At 38.3% G+C, this 23,150-nt stretch overlaps 1 protein-coding gene across 1 annotated transcript; it reads right to left on the minus strand.

Annotated features, from left to right (window-relative positions):
- Positions 1–8,147: 8,147 nt before the first annotated feature.
- SCG2 (secretogranin II) lies at positions 8,148–13,474 on the minus strand. Its single transcript, XM_077748591.1, has 2 exons — positions 13,396–13,474; positions 8,148–10,426 (listed from the first exon to the last, which is right to left on the minus strand). The coding sequence occupies exon 2, from the start codon at positions 10,410–10,412 to the stop codon at positions 8,556–8,558; it is 1,857 nt and encodes a 618-aa protein (XP_077604717.1). The 5' UTR covers positions 10,413–10,426; positions 13,396–13,474; the 3' UTR covers positions 8,148–8,555.
- Positions 13,475–23,150: the final 9,676 nt, after the last annotated feature.

Raw genomic sequence — 23,150 nt, forward strand, 5'->3', positions numbered from 1 at the left:
TGAAAAATCTGAATGATGTTTAAGCTTGGAACTGATATACCAGCCAACATTAGAAAAGCTAGATTATTACATGGTGGTCCAAACTCACCCTATAATACATGTGTGGACACTTAGCTGTTTAACATAGCAAGTTCTCAAGTATCTCTAGATGTCAAGGTTAGAAAAATGTCAGCTGAAAAGAGGTGCCCATGTGGGAATCTAGGGTTGGGCTCAACCTCAATTTAAGGCAAACGTTGAATAAGATCCTCTTTAAAGCATAACCCATGGCAGCATTCTGAGATTTCAGATGTGCTGAAAACACCAAGATCAAAAAACCCCTTCAGATGACCATGTGGGGTTCACAGTAGGCTATCCACATCACTCTTTCCTGTTAAACGAGCTGGGGGTACAGGAGCATACGCGCAGACTCCGTAAAGCACAAGACAACAGAGAAGAAGGCGTGCTTAATAGACATCTGCTGATGTATTCATTATGTGTCTATTGAGTAGCTCACTTGGAAGAGCCAGAAGTTGGACTTTATAGAAGATATTGAGAGGAAATTCAGAGCAGATTCCTGACTTCAGGGCTTATAATTCAACAGATGAGACAGACAGGTCAACATGACTAACCATGGCTATATGGTATGGCCAACAAGAGAAATAAACACTGCAAGAAGGTAAGAGAAAATACTGTGGGAAACAAGGAAAAAGAGTAATCAGTGCACTCTTAATGGAGGCAGCAGCATGTCCACTAAACCTTGAAGAAGGACTACAATATTGGAAGAGTCCATCAGACTGAGGAAGCAAAAGCATCAAGATAAATATGTGTTGGAGCAACAGAAAGAAGCAAGTGGCTATTCCACCATTGACGTGTCTTAAACACAGACTCTGTAGCCCATTCTTCCCAGTCCTTCCACCCCACCACCCACTCTTCCCAGTGATGTCCAGAAGTCACATCAATGATAATGATTAAAGAAAGGTCTTCAAAGGTGGAGGGGGGGGAAGAATCTGACAAAGGACAAACCTCAAGGTATCGACACCACATTTTTTACTCAAAAATGTCCTGAGAACAGTAAACAGAGTGGTATAGGCATATGTAAATGATATGAAAATTAACTATAAATACACATGTGGGTTTGGCCATCCAGAAAAACTTGCTGAAGATTATTTCAGTAAATCCTCTAGAAGGTAGATACTGTCTGAACACTAGCAGACAAATGGTCATCTTTCTTCCAAATCAAAAAGCTTTCACTCACCAGGAAAACTCCACTGGCTTTCCAATCCCTGGTTCTTCTTAACCTTCAGAAGTTCCCTGATAAAACCTCATGGGGTCTCCTAGCCTTCCAACCATCAAGAAATAATAGTCACAGCATAAATAGCGTTAGCTGTAGTAGCTATGTATTCATGCTGCCATAGCTTATGTCAGCGTGTGACTAATCTCCATAGTATTTCTAATAACAGTAATCTTTTTCTTCTATGGGGTACAATAACTATAATTCTCACATATATTGATAAAAATACCAAAATAGCTATAATTTTGTAGTGCTAGAAAACTACGCCATCTTAGCGGATTGCCTAATCATGGCATAGGCCCTTCTGATGATGCTTAAGTTAAGTTAGAAAAATATCTGGACCCACTTGTCACAAGCTGACAACTTCTACCTGTCCCTTCCTGCTAAATCACAAAGGTAATTGAGCCTCTGGGCCGCTGCTATGTTCCCTTCAGGCAAAGATGAAAGACTTGGTAAAGGAGGATATTGAAATCTGGATCAGAAATTTTATTTCATTAATTTCATTCTATAAACATTTTAAATGGGCCTTAAATCTGTACTGATGCAATAAAATTGTTGTTTCTTTATTCTTTCAACAAGGATTTACCTTGTTTTACCGTTCAAGACTTTCGGCCCACATCCCCAATTCATTAATTTCACCACTAACTAGTTTTTATGCACTTCTTATGTTCCAGTTCCTACTAATCTAGGGAGCTAGAGGTGCCAGAGTGGATAAACAAACAATAGCTACCCTCAGGGAGATCACCTTCTAGTGGTGGAGGAGTGGACAGTATATAAGATAACACTAATTAGGAATGCTAGCTGTAGTACGCGATAAAGAGAAAGGGTCAGGCAAGGAATAGAGACAGGGAAAGTGTGTAGGAGTTGAAATTTGAGATGGAGTGGCATTCATAAGTCAATATTTGTAAAACAGACTTGAAAAAGGTAAGGGGGAAACTTACGCAGATATTTAGGGAAATAGCTCTTCTGAAAGAGGAAACAATGAATGCAAAAGTCTTGAGGGGGGAGTATGCTTGGCATATTCAAGGAACTGTGAGGAGGCCACTGCAGGTGGAAAGGAGGGCATAGTAGGGAGAGTACTAGGAAATGGGTTCAGAGCCAAACTATATATATGCCTGTAGCTCAAAGCTGTAACTTTGGCTCTCACTCTTGAGTATCATCTGTTCTGGATTGTAACTGGGTCATGTTGGTTGCTATATTTAGATTGCAGGGAAAGGAGTGTAGAAGTAGGGAAGATCAATAGGAGGCTATTCTGATAACCCAGGTGAGAGATGATCATGGGTTGTAGCATGTTGGTAATAGTGGAAGTAGTAAGAAGATGGACTGTGGATATATTTTGAAGTTGAGACAACAGGATTGGATGCTGGTTCGTGAATGACTTATAAGATAAAGAGAAGAGTCAAGGTCTACACCATGGGTTTTGGTATGACGTCAGAAGGAAAAGTCTGTGAGAGAAGCTGGAAATTTGTCAAGGAGTGGGAAACCAGGTCCCAGTTACACATGAGATCCTCATTGGACATCCAATGGAGATATCATCTAGATCATTGAACTAATGAGTGTGGAGTGTGGAGTTCAGGTAAACATTATGGGCTGGACATAACAGATTGACCTAAGGAATGAGTGAAGACAGAAAAGAGAAGGGCTCCAAGGTCTGATGGCTGGCCTCCAATGTTTAGACGGTGAAGAGATTAAAAAACAGACAGTAAAGGACGAGAGAAAGAGTAACCAGTGAAGTAGAAGGAGATCCACACATGCACAGTGGCCTGGATACCAACAAAAGAAGGTGTTTAACAGTGCTAAATGCTGCTAGAACACGTTAGATAAGGATTTGAAATTGATCATCACACTTGGCAGCATGGAGATCATTGCTGACCTCAACAGGAGCCATTTCTGTGCAGAACTTGGGGGAAGAACCAACTGAAAAGAGCTTGAGATGTGAGACGAGAACTCTTTAAAGCATTTTTCTGTAAAGGGAAGAATAGACATGAAGCAGCAGGTGTAAGGGAAAGTGGGGTCAGGAGAGGTTTTCGTCTGCTTCTTTATTTGTTTTGTTGGTTTCGCAGAAGAAAGAAATTGCAACCTATTTGTATGCTGATGAAGATCATTCAGTAGAGAGGACCAAGCGGATTCACAAAAAAGGAGAGAATTTCTCAAGCAAGGTTTTCAAGTAAGCAAGAGGGCAGAACTGAGCGCACAAGCGTTAAGATTAATAAAGACTTACGTAGTTACCACAAGAACAGAGGCAGGCAGGTGATAAAAATGGAGATGGGAGTCTCTAGGCCTTCTCTTCAGATGGCTTCATTTTTTTTAGTGAAACAAGAAACAAGATAGTCATGTGAGTATGGAGCGTGGAGGGTTGAATATTTGTGGACAGAGGGAAAGTATGAAATTATTGTCTAAGAGCAAAAAGCCTAAGTATATTAGAATTCTAGCACAGCGCTGTTGACCACTTAAGGTCAGTAGGCATGAATTTAAAGTGAAATCGGTCAACGTGGTTGTGTGTCTTTCTCCTGCTAAGTTTGGTTGTGGATAAGAAGGTAAGAGCAAGTAAAGAATTGGATTTAACTAGAATTCCTGGACTAACAAAGAAACTACAATGAAACGTGAAAGACTGAAGGTGGTTAATTAAGAATGTTTCCAGGAGCATAATTATGTACATGAAAATTAAGATTGGCAGGGGCTCCTGGGTGGCTTAGTCGGATAAGCGTCCAACTTTCGCTTAGGTTATGATCTCGCGGTTCGTGGGTTCGAGCCCCGCGTCGGGCTCTGTGCTGACTGCCAGCTCAGAGCCTGGAGCCTGTTTCAGAGTCCGTGTGTCCCTCTCTCTCTGACCCTCCCCTGCTCACGCTGTCTCTCTTCCTCTCAGAAATAAATAAAACATTTTTTAAAAAGAAAGAAATATAGAAGGTAATTGTTAGAGTGAAATGTTTAGGATTTAGATTTAGGATAGGTCACAATTATTGGTAAGAAAAAGACAGGTAAGTAAACAGCTATTGGAAGATGGTGCCTGGAAAGGACTGGAAAGATCATCTTCAGGGATACTAAATTGAGTATTATGAAGTAGTGCCAAAAAGAAAGCAGTGAGCAGGAGTTACTATCATTGATGAGTGAAGGGAAATGACATGGAGCGGCTGATGAACCCAATAACAAGGAGTAAGGGGTGGGTCCTTAATGAAGGGCATTCAAAGTACCAACTCAGGGGTGCCCGGGTGCCTCAGTTGGTTAAGTGTCTGACTTTGTCTCAGGCCATGGTCTCATGGTCTATGGGTTCTAGCCCCACATTGGGCTCTGTGCTGACAGCTCAGAGCCTGGAGCCTGCTTCAGATTCTGTGTTTCCCTCTCTTTCTGCCCCTCCCCTGCTCTCACTCTGTCTCTGTCTCTGTTTCTATGTCCCTGTCTCTGTCTCTGTCTCTCTCTCTCTCTCTCAAAAATAAATAAACATTAAAAACATTTTGTTTCAAAGTACCAAATCAATATGTGGTGCACCTTAAATTTAAACAATGATATCTGTCAAATATATTCATTTTTTTTAAAAGCCCATTATTCTAGATGTTCTGGATGTCCAACATTTTAGCGTAACCTTTAGTTGGATTTTGTAACCCTCTATTTAATTTATGTTTTTAAAACATCTTATTTGAATTGATTTTACTTTCACTTGCATCTAAGTTAATTTTCATTAATAATAAAGCTGTGTATTAATATACACTCCCCCCAAAAAAGTTGAAAAATATATGTCAATAAGCAACGAAAAAGAGCAAAGAAGAGTTTCAGGGGCAGCAGCAACCTCAAAGGAGGAGTAAGTTTCTTTTAGAGCAAGGACGTAGAGAGAATATTCAGAGAAGAGCTTGAGGATGCAGAGAATTTTGCTGATAACTAACCCTGAGTATCAAACACCATAATAGGGCACCTGGGTGGCATAGTTGGTTAAGCCTCTGGCTCTTGATTTTCATCAAGGTCATGATTGCCGGTTTGTGAGTTCAAGCCCCCATCGGGCTCTGTGCTGACAGTATGGAGGCTGCTTGGGATTTTCTGTCTCCTTCTCTCTCTGTCCCTCCCCTGCTCAGGCTTTTTCTCTCTCTCAAAAAATTTTTTTAAAAAAGGAAATAATAAAAAATGTCATAGAATATGGAAAACAGTAGGAACTCAGGTCCAAAAAAGTGATATACAAGGTTTTATGTGGAGGAAATGAAGAATGACTTGGAAGTTTTGTCATAAAGGGTACAATCACATTAGTCCTGATTGTCCCCAAGGCGGGGTAGGGTGGAGTAGCCATTAGCGCTAAGGTTGGCAGTGGGGACCTTGGCAAGAGCATAGAGATTGCTAAGCTCCCATGTGGCTCCCGAGGAAGATATGGGCTGCTGTAAGGGGTGCAGTCTAAGCACTCAGGCAGTTTCTTACTCCTTGCAGTGGGAGCCTGCAGAGGACATCTCTTTGGAGAGTTCAAGCTACTCCCTGACTTCCGTTGAAGGAGGCTTCTGGGCAGGGAGAGGGGTTGTGTTATTCTAATTCCAACTAATTTGTCATTTACCTCCTTAAATGGTACTTAGAGCTTTCTTTCTTAAGCTAGAGAGCAATGTACTAAAGCACGTATGAAAAAAAATCCTTGGATCAGAAATCAGTCTGATGACTCAGTAACTGGGGACCTGGTGGTACTGTTAAAAGGCAGAGCTGCTTGCTGACTAGTATTGGAGAGCAGTCAGGCAAAGAATATACATTCCAAATTAAAGGAGCTTCCCGACAGCCATTCCTGATGCCTACAACGTCATCCTGAGAGAATCACGGAATTTCAAGTCTGAGACTATAAGAAAGAATATTATGTTGTGGCAAAATGGACACATCCCTCTGATTTGTGTATAAATCCCAGCCTGGAGACTCATCAGCTGTTATCATGTCAGTTAACTTGTGCTCAGTTCCTAACCTCTGGGTAGAATGTCCAAACATCACAGTGAGGGCATTTCTGTTGGGTGGAGACACGTGCCAAATTCTCATTCCTGCTTAAGGCTAGCATGGAAATAGTCACAGGGTTGATTTAAGCTACTCGAGTGACTTGCTGCATGAAACATGAAGTTGAAGAAAATATACAAAGGGCAGAAGATATATGTGGACATCTACCAAGTAAAACATAAAGACTATACCTAGATCTTAAACTACCCAAATATCCTGGACCTCTCCATAATACTATTTACTAAGTTAGTAACTCTCTGTTTTTGGGATAAAGAATTGAGTATTAATTAATTATTAATTAGAAATATGGTAGAGACAATTTACCTCTAAGGTCTCTTCTACTTAACGGATTCTAGAATTACACAAAATTATGTGATCATTAGAAAAGAGTCTGGGGGCACCTGGATGGCTTAGTCAGTGAAGCATCTGACTCCTGATTTTGGCTCAAGTCACAATCTCACAGTCATGAGATTGAGCCCCACATGGAGCCTGCTTAAGATTCTTTCTCTTTCTCCCTCTGCCTCTCTCTTTTAATCTCTCTCCGAAAGAAGAAGGAGGAGGAGGAGGAAACTAAAGAGAGAAGAGAAAAGAAAAGAAAAGAAAAGAAAAGAAAAGAAAAGAAAAGAAAAGAAGAAATCTGGACAAAATTATAAAGCAGAAAAACCTGCATTCAGTGTTTTCTCTAAGGCATACAGGCTTTTTCATTGCCTTCTGACCATTCAAGAATTGCTTCCCCTCCCCAATCCTGGCTTGCGCGCGCGCACACACACACACACACACACACACACACACACACACACCCCACAAGCACTCTCACTTGGAATTCACACACACCCCACAAGCACTCTCACTTGGAATTAACTGATACTGGGTCCACATGAGCCTCTCACCATCCTGCCTCCAAAGTCCCAACTCAGCTGACAGGGCACTTCCCACAGAGGCAAAGTAGTGAAGTGGTAAAGAACCCAGGCTTTGGTAACTCATAACACCAAGTGACTTGGGGAAGGTTCTTTAACTTTGCTGAGTTTTGCCTCCCCTGATATAAAAATAGGGATAGTAAGAGACCCTTGACAGTGTTACAGTACAGACTAAACGAGGTCAAGTGTTTGGTATGGTGCCTAGTGCCTAATAAACATTGAGTAAATAGTAGTTATTTATTTCCTTGTTTCTTTTACAACCATGGCTATTTTGTGGCTGTATACATTTTCTTGTGGTTGCTGTTTTTGCTGTTGTTGTTGATTCCCTGGTGGTATGTTAGGAGGCTGATAGCACTCTCCCAACATGATACACATTGTAACAAGTAGACACTGCTTATCCCACTCAGGATTTTCTCAAGAACTAGGGGCAAAAGAGAGGGCAGCTGATGTTTTCCACTGTGCTGTGCCCACTCACCTACCTGACAATCTGGGGGTTGGTTAGCCCCTTTCAAATCAGACAAAAGAGGCATCAGCCTTGTCTTCTGAGGACCAGAGTGATTTGGAATTAGGTAAGTTGCTTCCAAGTCTGTACTTATTTCTGATTGCCCTGAACACAGTTTTTTGTTTTTGTTTTGTTTTGTTTTGTTTTCAAGGCTGGTTATGAGTCTGGAAGACAAGTGTATTTATTTACTTAGAAATCAAGGGTACAAGGTATAACTATGACAATAAAAGGCTTATTCCATAAGCCATATATATGAGAAAAGCCATTGGCAAGCAGTAAACACTGGGCTGCTGGAGTATGTTGCATTCTATAAGCACGAAGCATAATAATACATTTCCTCTCACTTCTTACCTGAGTTGGCTGTGGAAGGTAAGGAATTTTTCTTTGGGCTCCACATTCATTGTCTCTGGCTTTTCAGAATGAAGAGTCCACAGTTGTCGAGAAATAACATTTATTAATCAACAATAAAACACACAATAGAAAAGGCCTTATGAATAAAACTATATATTTATAATGCTTTATTTTTTTTTCATCCGGTACTTCACAAAACACTACAGACAGTAACAAAATAATTCAATAAATATTAAAAACTTTCAAGAGAATTATAGGATACTCTTTATAATATGTGAGCATCAACAATGCCACAGCCATTAAATACACTATTAAACACTATCACACATATCTTTCTTGATTAAGGGATGTGATTAATTTTTTATCCAGAAGTCATAACATTGACACATATCCATACACAAGAGAACATCTCAGAATAAGTGAAGCAGATTCCCCAGTTAAATGGAATCATCTGCCTTTATATCATTTAAAGATATTACAGTGTTAACAGGATAGAAGTCAACACACTGAAGAGAAATGTTGGGGCTTTCTTGGGGATGGAGGAAGAAGGTAGGGCAATTAATGAAAACTCTTACATATTTTCCATTGCTCTCTTAGCAATATGCTCCCTTCCCTTTTCTGCCTTTTCTTGGTTGAGGTATTCCAGCACTTTCATTAACAGATCTTCATCCAAGTACTGTCTGTTTGGGGCATCGTCATTCTTTGGGGGCCCCGCAGGGAGCCTTTTGCTTACCGAGGCCAGTTTGTCAGTCTCCTGAGAGCTACCTTGATTCAACTGCTCTTTGATGGCCTGCTCAATTTGGTCCTCTTCCTGTAAGTTATCTTCAGATGAGACTTGACTCGGAACTCGCTTCACCTGGTTTGAATTCATGATCTCAGGATACTTCACTAGCATCCTGGCCAAGTACTCTCCTAATTCTTGATCCTTGTCACTCAGGTTTTCATATGCCATTTGTTTGTTCTCAACATCTGGCATCCATGCACCTTTGGGAAGCTGGTTTGCTCTAGATTTTCCAGGACCATAGGGGAGTCTCGGCAGAACTTTCTCTCGGTTATACTGACCGGAAACATATGGAGGCTTTTGGTTTGCTGAATTTTCCATCCCTAAAAGATTTAAAATGTCCTCAACAGTGAGTCCATCTGGTAGGGCCTGTGCCATAGCACGGCCAGTTGTTTTGGGGTAGCCATTCTTGGAGAGCATTTTGTTTGGGAATGCATCTGGACGGTCTAAGTCAACCTCTGAGATGTCATCTAGGTCAACAGGAAGTTCAACCTCTTGCTCTGGTTCCACTGATCCATTTGGCTTCTCTCCAGTTTTGAGCATGTCAATTAAGTCTTCGGGGGGTATCTGTAAATTCCTTGAGATTTCAATCAGCTGATAAATAGATTGAGAATCAAGTGGTTTCTCAAAAAGCCTGGCTGCTCTTTCCCCGTTTTGTCCATTCTGTGCCCTCCCACTGCCTGCAGCATTCACTAACCTTTTCAGATAGGCAATTACTTTGGAGACATCATCTGAGAGTTGGTCTTTACTCTCTTTCCGGAGATCTTCATCTTGGAGGCCCAGCTGCCCTGAACGTTTCATTTCATCATTGATTTGATCATTCTTTTCTATATTCTCCTTGCCGTCTCTTACCTCTTCCTGGGTTTGACTCTCTATTTTCTCTTCCACTGGGTTCCAATCTTCTCCCCCAACCACATCTTCATAGGCAATGTTATTGGCCTTGTAGATATCATCTTCATCGTCTGTGTAAAGCTTTTGCTCCTCATCGACTCTCTCACGCTTCTGGTTGTTTGGTCCTGTCAGTTTTCCTAGCTCTTGGAACACAGATTCTAGTGTGGCAAGGCTCTGAGGGGTATATTGTTCCTCCACTATTTCATTTGTGCGTTTAAAGGGGTTATCCCTGGAATTCTCTTCATACATAGGAGGGAATCGCATGTGCTGGAGCTTCCTCTCTGGCCATTGTTGGGTCTCATAATCATCAGGCATGTCCATTGGAAAGTTCTTTTCAGAATTCAAGGCATAGGGCTTTTCTTTGAGTACAGACTGAGGCTCATTTTCAGCCTGTCTCAAAGCTTCAAGTATTATCCTCATCCACTCATCTTCACTCAGGGAATCCCTCATACTTTCTGGCAAGTGACTTTCATCAGCATTTTCTTTCTTCTGAAGAGGAACAGAGACACTTTGGTAGGGATTGTAGTCTGGGCTGTTTTCTTCTTTGTGAGCTTGTTGTCGGAGCTTTTCTATGTATTCCAAAGCTCTGATCATTTCAGGACTGGGAAACTTTTGGACATTTTCCAATCTGAGGTCTGGTTCCTTCTGAAGCAGCTGGTTTCGCTGAAATGAAGCTGCTTCATCTCCAGAGATGAGGAAAATTAAAGGGATGAGAGAGAGGGCTGCTCCAAGCTGGTAAGTCTTAGCTTCTGCCATGTTTGAAAGATGTCCTTAAAGCATAGAAAATATGAATTAACACAAATGGAGAATGAGAAGTCACGAGAAAAAAAGAGGTAACTAACCATTGAGGGAAAACACATAGCAGAGATTATTTTATATTAAACTTAGGATGACTCTTTCTAAAAGCCGTACATATTTCCTATACAACCTCTCCCAAGCTAACTGCAGGAAACCAGTGAAATCGTTACTGAACTACATCAATTCTGCATGGCATTCACTTGGCCAAAATAACAACACAAAGACCAATATGAGGTTTTATTTTTTAATTTGCAAACCATGTAGTTTGTTTTCTTAAGTATGCATTGTCTGCTTAATAAAAAATTTTCAAGATGATTTTTAGTTCTCTTGTATAGTATTCCTATTAAAATCATTGGCCAAAAAATTAGTTGCCTTAATTTAAACCATGCATGTAGCACGTACACACACATACACACAGACACACACACACACACACACATTAAATGATTTCCTTAAGGTTGTATCGAAAAACCATGTGGTTAGTTTTTCAACTGTCTGTCTAATTTTGTTGTAGAAACACCACAACAGTGACATTATATATGATGAAGTAATACAGCATCTTAAAATCAATCATACTGAGTTACTTTATAGATGAATCCTACTTACTTATATTTTTCAGAAATACCTTGTTCTTACACTGACACCAAACCCAACTGTCAGTATTAAAAGTTCTTCACCTTAATAACCTCCAGAACATGGGTCTTCTCTGGTGCCAGCTAGCAGGCTAACCTAGTGAGATTTTTTTCTGTGTAGACACACTAAAAAAGTAAACCTTTAAAATGTCTGTGTTCCATATTTCTTCTAATAATTTTATTTGTGACTGTCTCGCAAAATGCAATCATGGTTATATTTTTTCATCAGCCTTTAAGAATACATAGTAAATAATAACAGATGCTTCAGAGAGAACATAAGTTTTCTTAACCAGTCTATTTCTGAACTTGTGAGTGTTCAGATTCAGCTTGACTTATGTCTGTGTCTATTTTGGGTGGACCTGTGAAATCTTAAATGACTCATACTGTTAGAAAACCTTAAAATAACCACTATGTAACTCCAAAGTTAGATAAACACAGACAATATGTTGAATTCTTCCTACTTAAAAATCTTCATTCATTTTTTTCTCCAATGCTTCATAATCTCACATATGAATTAGCAAGGGGATTATTTTTTACATGTTTACACTGACATTGCTAACATTGAAAAACTATTTTAATATTTGAAATTCTGTTGTAAATAAACGTAAGGAAAGCTCACAAGTTTGTTCATGATATCTTACTTGCATCATGATTTCCTTAAGCTAACTTTTATGGGTACGATTTTCTGTTAGCTTAGACATCAATTGCAAAAAATATCATTTTTCACTAGATAATTTTGGCATTTAAGTAATACTTCAGTTTTTAGACCTAACAATGGTTGTATTTAGAGAAATTTCTTTACCATAAATGCATACATTTATTAGCATGATTCCCATTAATCAGACTACTTAATTTACTGAAAGAAAAAAACCTCTAAAGGCATGCCGGAGAAAACCCTTCAAATATTTACTATGAATTAATGTTTCTATAAGAAATCGTAAAATTTAAAGAATTGTAAATTCTTAGGTTTAAATAAAAGTACATTATAATTTCTTCTTTATATTAATTCAAGATTAATTTAGCTTTGATAATCTATTTCCAACATTGGCATTTGAAATAGTAGTTTTAAGAATCTTAATGAACTTATTTTCTTTGAGACCAGTATCATGATGTATTCTCAACATATGAGTTATGTGCTTGTCTTTAAAATCATTATCTTGGAGATGGGCTTTGCTGTGGAATTGGGGAAGAATGCTTCATGCAGTTATTTAAACCACAGCCGATCACATGCTATTCTTTGGTCATTTATAAGGTTCAGTTTGGATGACATAGTTCTTGCTTTGAGTGAGACTCAAGGGATTTCTTTCCCAGGTAGCAGCTCTTCTACGTACTGACAATGATTTCAACAGCTCTAATATCCTATGTACGATTTGAACTAAAGCTTCATAAGCTAAAATGTCTTTTTAATTGAAATTAGACTGGAGCATTGACAAATACAGGTGGGTATATCTAATTTGAGCAATTCTACTAATTAAGATAGAGAAAAAAGAAACACTAATCCCATTAAAAATTTTCAGCAAAATATTGTACAACCTCTTTCAATCAAACATAATAATAATGGCTTACACAGTTATGAATGTTTTCCTCATGGAAATTCAAAATTATCATCTCTCTGTAATTCGTGGTCACATCCAACCTATAACCTAAGATAATATTGCACTCTGAATAAAAGAAAAAGCCTCTACTCAGGATAATTCTAATCTTACTTTCCTGGGACTAAAACTGGGGAATAACAATGTAAGCCCTTTCAGAGAGTATCAATTCAGAAAATAATTTTATGTAATTTATTCATTTTGAGCTCTTGTAAGGTAAATGTCAAAGAAAATAAGAAAAACTAGTTCCAAAATCGGTTGCCTCTATGACTAATGTGTTTAACAGCCTTTGAATGATTGGAAACCCACTGCTAAGAATATTAAACATATAAATTATATCTCTAGCTTTGTGTCTAGCTTTTAAGAGAAGAAACAATACATTAAGGGAAGAAACAAAATATCAGGCTTAGTTAACTTTACATTAATATGGGTACTGGCACTAAAATCTTTAACTTTTTCACACTTCTTACATGTGGTTATCTAAATAGCATAATGGTTATAAATATCCAACCGCAAGTGGTAAACATCATAGATTCAATTCTATATCTATGTATATATATAGCCTCCTTGTATTGATTGAAGAGCAGCAGGTTGCTATTCAGTTATTCTATAGATATAAGGTTGCCAAACGGTCTTTTCCTTCTCAGCTAGGAATTAAGGAAAGAATACGCAATTTAGAACTTTCCAGTAAATCGAAGGAAAAGCAGTCTTACTTACCTCTTCTTTATATGGCAGAGGAGGTCCACAGCATGTTCCTCCCAGTCAGCCTGGTGAGCTGCTCGGGCCGTTTCAGCACCCGGACAGCTCCTCAGCTTATAGGGAGCCGCCGCGCCTGTCTCCGCACTGCCACACTGACGTCACCGGCTCAGCCACAAACCGGAGCACAGCGAGTTTTTTCAAAGAACCCGAGAGAAAATAATCACTTTATATATTTAAGGGGGGGGAAATGCTGGATGCTTACGCCACCTGTCTTTTTGTGGCAAAAACTGCAGTTTTCTTTTTTCTTTCATCAAAATTTTTGAGACTTGAAATGAAACCCTGTCTCTGCACAATTACCTTAGAAAGAACGAAATCTGTCAGACAGACGGCTAATTGAAATATAACCTCAACTGTGTTCTGATATCTTGTGACGAGTGTCTCCTGTTGCTGTTGTTTTTGTCGTTATAAAAAAGAAGTTTACACCCAAGGACTTTTTTTCTCATTGCCCACAAGGAAATTACATTACTGTTCCTTGGCATACTCCGAAAGAAATGGAAGGCACATTATTAATATGAAAAGTCGTATTCCATAACACGACCCGCAAGCAGTATTGATTTTAAACTCGCGTTTGTTTGCATAAAAAAGAAAGTTTTTTTCTCTCTCTTTTTGTATGAGAGTAAACTTTAAAGTTCTAATGAGTTGGAATTTTGCTTTAGAGTTTCAATATAGTTTTGAAGTGAGTATTCATAAGATTTCAGGCCTATTACTTGATAATTCTATATGAATCCGTCATTATCTTTTACAGTACCTGTCTCAAAAATGGAAGCTCAGAAGTTGAATGTTAATGAAAATACTTCCATTAAGTAAAATATGGATTCTTTTACTGTAAGAGAAAAATGTGATACATATGTAATGGGAATTCATTTGCAATTGAGAGGAAGTTGAGCTATAAATACTTTTCTTTTTCTATGGAATCAGATGACTTGAATACCTTCTATACACGTGACCAATCCAGGGAATACTATAGTAATTAAATCCCAACCTCTCGTATTTGTAATTCATGACCATTGCTTTGTTTTGCCAGATAATGTGATTATATATTTTAATAATTTATATGTCTAAATGTTTAACTATTTTATTAAAGATGTGAGTTTCCTAAAAACTGTATGTTTTGAAATATACTTTAAGTATGAAAAGAATCTTGCTATATAAGAGATGCCTTTATATCTTTGTTAAATGAATTATCAGCCACTGATTTATCCATTCAATAACTTATAATACCTATTAAGTGCCAGATAGATAGATGAATTATATACATGTGTTAGCTTTTATATGATATCATACGTATATATGATAGCTTTGTATCACATCATATATATGGCTATAGATATTTTTATATATGCTTTTGAGGATCCTTTAGTCTAGTGGGGATGACAGATTATTTTGACATAAATTGGAAAGTACTAAGAAAGAGGTTACACAGCAGCGTTTGGGAAGCATTGTGGACAGCCATTTCGTTCCTTCTAGAAATTCAAGGGGAAAATTCAAGGGTAAGAAGTCTCCTGGGAAAAGAAGACTTTACTAAGGTATTTCATTATCAGATTTCGTCAAAGTGATTTCTAACTATGTTAGGTAAACCAAAGTACTCTTGAAAGCCTTGAGGAAATAGGGATAGTTTAAAATATTTGGGGGAAAAAACCTTGGGAAAAATAACCTTGATTTTTCCTCCTTGCTCTCCTATTGAAAATATTTGATTTTTCAAAATGACCAGAAGCACTATCATCTGTGGGTTGTCATGGAACTCATACAGGCTCAGATGGGAATCCTATGGCCAATTCATCCAATAATTGTAAGCTTCATATTGAGCTTTTAGAGCAAGGTCAAGTGCTAGGTTTAAGAGAAAAGGTTGAAAATCCCATTTCCCAACTACCATCTCAATGATATCAGCTCTTTTGCAGTTGTTTTTGTTAGCTTTACACATAAAAACATTTTCTTTAACCTTGACAAATATTTAAACCACTCTGAGTTTGACCTAATTTGCTTTCCAGTAACTCTGTGTAGCCAGCTGCAACCAGTGTCAATACTGCCCCAGAAAATTCTGCAAGCTGACTCTTAAAGGGTTGAATTAGTTCAACATATGTCTCAACAGCTCTCAAGGAAGTCACTCTTGACCAGGTTAGTACATAAATATGGAATCGAACCTTTTTGGTAGGGACCAGAAACTAAGGTCCTACAGTCAATCTCTTTCCTGAGGTTAGTCATCCAATATCCATATAAAACCTCATTCAAAAACTCCAAGTAGAATTGAGATGTCAGGAGGTAGCTGCTGGGATGGACTGGCTGCACCAGCTACAGGTGTGGGTAGAGTAATGAGCCACATGCGGGTAACTGAATTCCTGCTTCTGTATGATACTAGGATAAATACATATCATGTATTGAGTTCCAGTATGTTTCAAGCACTTTACTTGGAATTCTAGAACCTAATTTAATGCTCCTGACAGCTACAACAGATAGTTACTTTTATCTCCATTTTGCAGATGATGAAACTGAAATTCAGAAATAAACAAGTTGGCCACTGTTTCCTCACTCATAACTAATAGAGGTATGATTTGAACCTAGTTCTAAAGTATTTCCATAATAAAGACTGATTTAGGCACTCTGCCAGGTTATAAGAATAGAGAAATGAATATGGCATGAATCCAACCATTAAAGATGCAAGCCTAGAATGTAGTCACTTTGACAAAAATCCTTAGGGGTTGTCCCAATTGCTTTTTTTTTTTTGGTCACTATCCAGATGGCCTAGCCCCAGACTCTTACCTGGGGCAGCAAAAATGGAAAACAAGAGTCAACATTGGACCACTTCATTGATGCTATGTGGCACATTATAATGTCTTCTAAACAGGAGAGTAGTTATTGAATTTGGAAAAAATTCTATTTACCAGCAGGCTGTGTTCTATAGATTTTTCCATTTTGTAATATTTAATATATCTCTAGAAAAATTAATATTTGGCGGTAGTTTTTGTTCCAAAAGAAACTATTTTCTCAAATATTTATTTGAAGAAGTTAAAATGTAATATATAGAGAGAAAACACTACTTTTGTTGATATGAAGTCTTTTAAAGCATGTACAATATATTACAGATAACCTATAAATCTTTTTATTACTAAGCCTAAGATAAAAGTCATTTTAAATGTTCCTTACAAAATTTTGATTTTCTGTTAAGTCCAAATTGCCAACTATCATTGCCTCCAAGAAACAAAGCTTTATATCCTGAACATTTTCAAAATAATTATGCACAATGTATGATAATAGTTCTTACTAAATTAGCTTGCATCCTTACCATGTGCTGTTAAGATCAAGCCGATCATTCACATTTCAAATCTACGTAATTAGAATGGGCTAATTTGTTTTTATGATCAGATTTTCTTAAATCTTAGTCATTTCATTCTTTGTTATTCAATTTCATATTTCATTTAGACCAGACTTCGATTTTGTCATTTGTACAAGCAATCTTCGTAATCCCTCAATTTGAAATGTATCTCTCCCCCACTCCATTACACTTCCCATTTTGTTTCAATTTATATGAAAGCAATTTAGAGAAGCCAATGTGTCTTCTTTCTCTTTCTCTCATCTCCTTCTCCCCTGTCTCTTAATTCTCTCATCCTTCTCTTCCTTGGAAGATAAGACTCATGACGGAGTCCTATCTGCCTCATGTATGACCTGAGGTCCTTCAGCATTTGCCAGGGAAAGGGGGTGGTCTGCAGGGTCTTCCCAAGGCCCCTGAAGGTCTGGGCTGCTTCTCATTGCTCATTCCTCACATGTCTGCCTCCCTTCTCTTCTGTTTCCTCCTCCTTCTTTATATTCCTTATTTACTCTTTGCTTTCTTGCTTCTAAAATTTATGTAAACTTCTTCCTTTTAGTTATAGTATACTTTCTTTATTAATAAATGTTCCTGTCATAAGATGACTTAAAAAAAAACTCACTATCAAAGACTTTTCAAAGAAGAATAAATGTTTTACTACTTCCCTTGCAGAGGCAGAGCCTGCCAAATTGCTTTCAGAGAACATATAAATCAGAAACTGGGTGCGCTTAATCCTGTAACTACCTAGTTTCTCAGACAAAATCCACTAGTTCTAGGAGGCAGGAACTCTGTTTTCTACCACTGTCTCCTCACACTGACCCCATTGCCTTGGACATAATGGCTGGCCAAAACGATGCTCTGTCTTGAATTAAGATGTCCTCATTCCTACTGTGAAAGCCCCATTTTGGAATGTTTTCATCCTCTCAAAGTGTGTGGTTAGGCAAATGAACTGCCTTATCCATGTGAGCTCCAGGCACTGCTAACAAATTATGTTGAGGGTTTTTTTAAGGAGAAGTTTCTTTCACTGTATTTTTTCTATTCTTTCCCTTATTTTGTAAAACATTTTCCTGGTATTTTGAGTTAAAATTTGAAATTGCACATAAGAAAAATGAGCCATTTATAATTCTAGTATTTGTTTATTCTTTATTTTTCGAAGTGGTGGTGGTGGTGGTGATGGTTTTTCTCCTCCTCCTCCTCCTCCTCCTTCTTCTTCTTCATTCTTCTTCCTCTCCCTCTTCCCCCTCCTTCCCCCTCCTCTTCCTCCTCCTCACCTTCTCCTCCACCTCCTCCCTCTCTTTCTTATCAAAGTACCACATTGCTAGTGGCCCTAGATAAACTAGGCAACATTTTAAGGCCTCTTCTAATCCTTGGACACTGTGAAATGGGATTTGGCTATGAAATTATTTTTGCATTTGCCTACTAGGTACTAAAATATGATCTTTCTCATAAATCCTCAATGACAGCCACTTAAATAAATTTAAGCTTTCTTTTCCAATGCCTTTGGATTCTAGAGCCATCTGGTGCTTGGAGGAAAAGAAAGTACCATTGCCTTAATCTAATGCCATGTATGTCTGAGCATCTGCTCCCTCAATGGAGTCTGAGAAAAGAAGTTTGTGCACTAGAAGTTAATTACTTTGTTTAAAACAACACTGAATGTCTCAATCTTTCAGATTCTCCTGGCATAATTGTTTTGTGAGTCAACATTTTGAGTGCATACATGCAAACATTTTAACATGGACATTTCCTGTTTGGAAATTACCCAAGTTCACATTTCCATGCCTCCTTTTAACCAGAAGCCCAAGGAGATGCATGAGAGTCTTCAAGGTCAAAGTTTAGCATCTTTATGGTCAAGCTTAGCATTTTGTGTTGAGTGCTCCCACTGATTCACCAGATGACTTTCACAGTCCACTTAGTCCTTTTTTGGGAGTTCAGAGTGCTATTTTGGTAGAACGTGTCTATCACTTCTGGAGGTTAGGGCACTCCCACGTGTAATATGAAGTTGGGAGTTGAAAAAAGGTTCCCCAATCTAAAATCTCCTCACCCAAAGAAAGCCTCTGAGACTGTCTTCCACATCTCAGGCAATTTGTTTTTCTCTAACTTGCAATATGGAGTCTGGGAATTAGCACACAAATCAAATCATCTACTACTTTGACACCAAAGAAAGGACGATATGCTACAAGTAGGCTGATTTACAGTGACGGTAGTGCCATGATTCTCTCATGGTCCCAGATCAGCAACATCAGCATCACCTGGAAAATAGCAACGAAAATTCTCAGACTCCACTCAGATCCACTGAATCAGAAACTCTAGGGATGCATCCTGGTGATTGAGGTCTTGTAACCCCTCTAGGTGATTCTGATGGATGCTAGGTTTTGATAAACAGAGAATTATAGCATAAGAAAGCAACCCTAAAGAAAGGACTATAGGGTGGACCCTGAGAATCCTCAAAAGCCAGAACAAAGACTGTAGACTAGAGGTAAGCACCTTGACAATGGGGAAACTGGGGGCAAAAATTGAAGTAAAAAGCAACAAAGAGAGACACGATTGATAAAGTTCCAGTTTTGCTTTAACTACCCCCTTTTAGAGGTTCCTTAATAACTCTAAAGTACTTATAGTCCCACAAGCAAACATTAGCAGAATGAAATACATCTGTACCAGTGGTCCTTTGTGAGTATTTGGAGAAGTTGCTTCAGCAGCTTTAAACAGGGGGAAATGAAATATCCCCATTACTGCTGCCCAAGGGGCTTAGAACTAGAAGCAGTGACTCCAGGGCCATTTCATATATCACATATGATATAAAGAAGAATATTAAACATGTGATTAGTTAAAAGAAGTCATAGCTTCAAATACTACAGTAAATTTGATTCTCTATCTCCATCAAAAGATATGGTATTTCCATACCTTCCTTAGATGGCATCACAAAATGCTAATTTTTTTGTTTCCTACATCTTAAAATTTTTCTCATATCAGAACTGTTCATTAAACATAAAACTAGATTTAAATCTAAATACATTTGATCTTTTCTACAGTTTTTCTGGAGACTTGCTCACCAGTCCATTATTTATCCTTATTATGAAAATGCTACTGACATTTGTAAAGAACATCTTTTTCTTCTTCTCAACTTAAAAAGATTCCATTTTAAATTGAATCTTGAATAAAATACAGTCAAGTTTATCTGAGTACAAACTAGCTTATAGATTATTATGATTGGAAAGGCACATCTACTCTTACCTAGTCTATTACTTCCATCTATTCTATCACATTTCTAACAAACACCTTTCCACCATATATTTAACTGCCTCCAATGGCAAGCAACTCATTACCTTCTAATGCCACTTGTTCCATCTTTGAACAACTCTATTATTAAATGTTGGTCTGTCCCTTGAACTAGCTTGAAGTATGACCTCTTGTAGCCTTCACGAAGGAAGCTACAATGCCAGGGCTCTGTAGAATTGGTCTCAGTCCTCTTCCCTATGACGAGAACTGTGCCTCCCCATTTCAGTGCTCGACTGAAATTTCTTCATGAGTCCAGCTGCTGGTCCGCCAACCCCAAAGCACATCTTTGTCCTAACTCCAAACAGCTGCTAACTCAGAGCAAACATCCTTTATCCCAGTCCCTCTCCCTAGAAAATCTCCCCAACCCCACTGCTTCTCCCATTCAACCTCTTACTTCCAATGCAACTCAGTTACCATCTCCCCTGGAGAAGCTTCTCTGACTTTCCTGACACGGCAAATTCTCTCCAGAGTATTCTCTCATGGACTACATAGCTTTCCTGGTTAGTACGTATTGCAGTTGTAATGTAGCATTTATTTGTAGCATTCTTAGACTGTTCTCTTCCCAGTTGATTGGAATCTCTTTGAGGACATGAGGTCAGGGATCTTGTTTTGTTTCTTTAACTCTATACCCCAAAGCCATCCATACTAATCTTAAAAGTACTCACAGCTACAAAGAAACATATCAAGACCCAAGCTGACTCCATTCCTTCCCAATCTCTTATCTCCCCCTCAATGACCTCATGTGATCAATAATAATCTCTGACCCTCAGTTCCAACCACAGAATCATAATCTCCTTAGCTCATTCCTGCAGTCCCTCAACCCCCTTCTCCCCTATCCATTGCTAATTCTCCAGGTTGCTTCTTTCTGATTTGTCCATTTCCACAGCCTCTTCACATCCCTTTATGTTTGGTCTTTCTCAGAATCTCTTCCCAACTTCTCAGTGTTTATCACTAATCTCCTTTCTCATATATATTTTTCCTCCGGGAAGTTGGTAACTTAAGGGAAATAGTTTCTATTTCTATTCTGCTCCAGCACTCAGAAAACACTATTGATTGAATAACTGGAGTGTTTGATTTAAAAAAAATAAAACAGTCAATTTATATTAATTGCCTACTAAATGGAAACCACAGGGCTTGATCCTTAAAAATATAGTAGCAAATTATCTTTCAACATTTATCCATTATAAGTTTCCTCTGCTCAACTGGTACCAACTGGATTAACTTTCTGTAGTTCAAGATCTTTCACTGACTTTTTTTTCTTAATGCTCTCCCATACCTCTCCAGTCCTAACTTCCTGGGTTTTCAGCTTCAGTTATATAAACTTCTCTACCAGAAGGTATACTTATTCTCATCAGACCCATCTTCAACCACATCATTCTTTTTTTTTCTTTCTTTCTTTCGTGTGTGTGTGTGTGTATGTGTGTGTGTGTATTTCCTGTTCTCTCAAAGGCACACATCATTCTTCTTGCCCTGAAAATGGTCGACCTCTCTCCTCCAGCATTTTGACTCCTTAGAAAAAATTAGTTGATTTGTCTTCTTGACGAAGCCTGCCTCAATCAATCCCTACCCTCACTGCACACAGTACTCCCTTTATTAGAGCATAGATTTTTTAAGGTGAGGTCCATTGAATCCCATGAAATTGAATTCAAATTTTTTAAAGATTTTTTTTAATGTTTATTTATTTTTGAGAGAGAGAGACAGAGCATGAGCAAGGGAGGGACAGAGAGAGAGACACACACACACAGAGTCTGAAGCAGGCTCCAGTCTCTGAGCTGTCAGCACAGAGCCTGATGCAGGGCCCAAACCCACAAACTGTGAGATCATGACCTGAGCTGAAGTTGGAAGCCCAATCGACTGAGCCATCCAGGGGCCCCAGAATGCAAATGTTTAAGTGTATATTACAGCATGCTTTTTACCAGACAGCTCCAGAGTTATAAACAGATGCTCAAATGAGTATGTAATCTTAAAATTTTGTTGTAACTCTTAGTACTATTACTAAATATTTCTAATTTTCCCCTCTTTTGGCCATATGATATAACTACACCTCTTGGACTCATGATTGGGTGGTACCTTGTGACAAGTTCTGGACTATAAACTTAGAGTGGACCTATCACAGAGTTCGCTCTCCCTTACCAATAACAGGCAAGGTTTGGGATAGAGGTTGCGCACACAGCCTGGTCCCTTAGTGACTAACTGAAATATGGAGTATGGCCTTCCAGATCTTTCAGTGGCTTGAAGTGGAAGCAAGAAATAAAGTTGTTTTAAGCAATTGATTTGGGGGGATTGTTTGTTATTGTATCTCACTTAGCCCAAACTGACTGATACAAATATTGATATCAAGTGGCTTAAAATATTACTACAACTTGAATTACAGTCATAGTCTTATCTAGAAACAGTGAGACAAGCTGGCAATGAGGATTTTGTCCTGTTTTCCCCTGGGGGCTCCCATTCAAAAGAGTCAATCAGATACATCTTTGTTTCCCAAAGTATAGAATGCATATCCACAGCACCATTGGAAGTGATTTTATGTCAAGCATGGACATGGCAAAAGTAAAATTGAATTGAATGCTCTGAAATTTATTCCTTATACCATTTGCCTGGCTATATAAAGATGAAATTTTCAGTTGGGGGCTAGTGTGTTTTGGACAGTTTTCCGACACTTGAAAATTTTCCCTTTTTGGCCGTAGGCTCAGGGCTTTTTATGGGCTGCAGGATCTAAACAAAATTTATTAACATCTCTATAATTTTATTGAATTTATGATTGGGACTGCCTATTTATGTAGGTGATAAAATTTTTAAGTTGAAGCATTGATACAAACTTCCTTTTGTTTAGGCTTAACGAAAGACTCAGTATAGAAATCTATTAAGAGAATAGAAGTAGAGATAATCCTTTAAGATAACAAGAAAATTCTTCAAATGACTAATTCTTTTTTGGAAATTTTGTATTACATTGTAGTTCAACCTTGAGTGGGACTTAATCTTCATTTTGGCGTCCCGAACTATTGCTTGTCTAAGTCACATCTCCCTCCCTTCTTCTCATCTCCAAAAATACTACATTCAATAACAAACAAAAAAAAAATCATTTACGTTTTAGAGATGTCTTAGTTCCGCAGTAAAATTTGCCTCAAAACAAATT

This window comes from Crocuta crocuta, unplaced genomic scaffold (assembly GCF_008692635.1).
Source record: "Crocuta crocuta isolate KB4526 unplaced genomic scaffold, BGI_CrCroc_1.0 scaffold229, whole genome shotgun sequence".
NCBI lineage: Eukaryota > Metazoa > Chordata > Mammalia > Carnivora > Hyaenidae > Crocuta > Crocuta crocuta.

What these genes read in the sequence shown, in the direction of transcription:
- SCG2 (XM_077748591.1), bottom strand. Translation starts at nt 10,412, where the DNA reads ATGGCAGAAGCTAAGACTTACCAGCTTGGAGCAGCCCTCTCTCTCATC.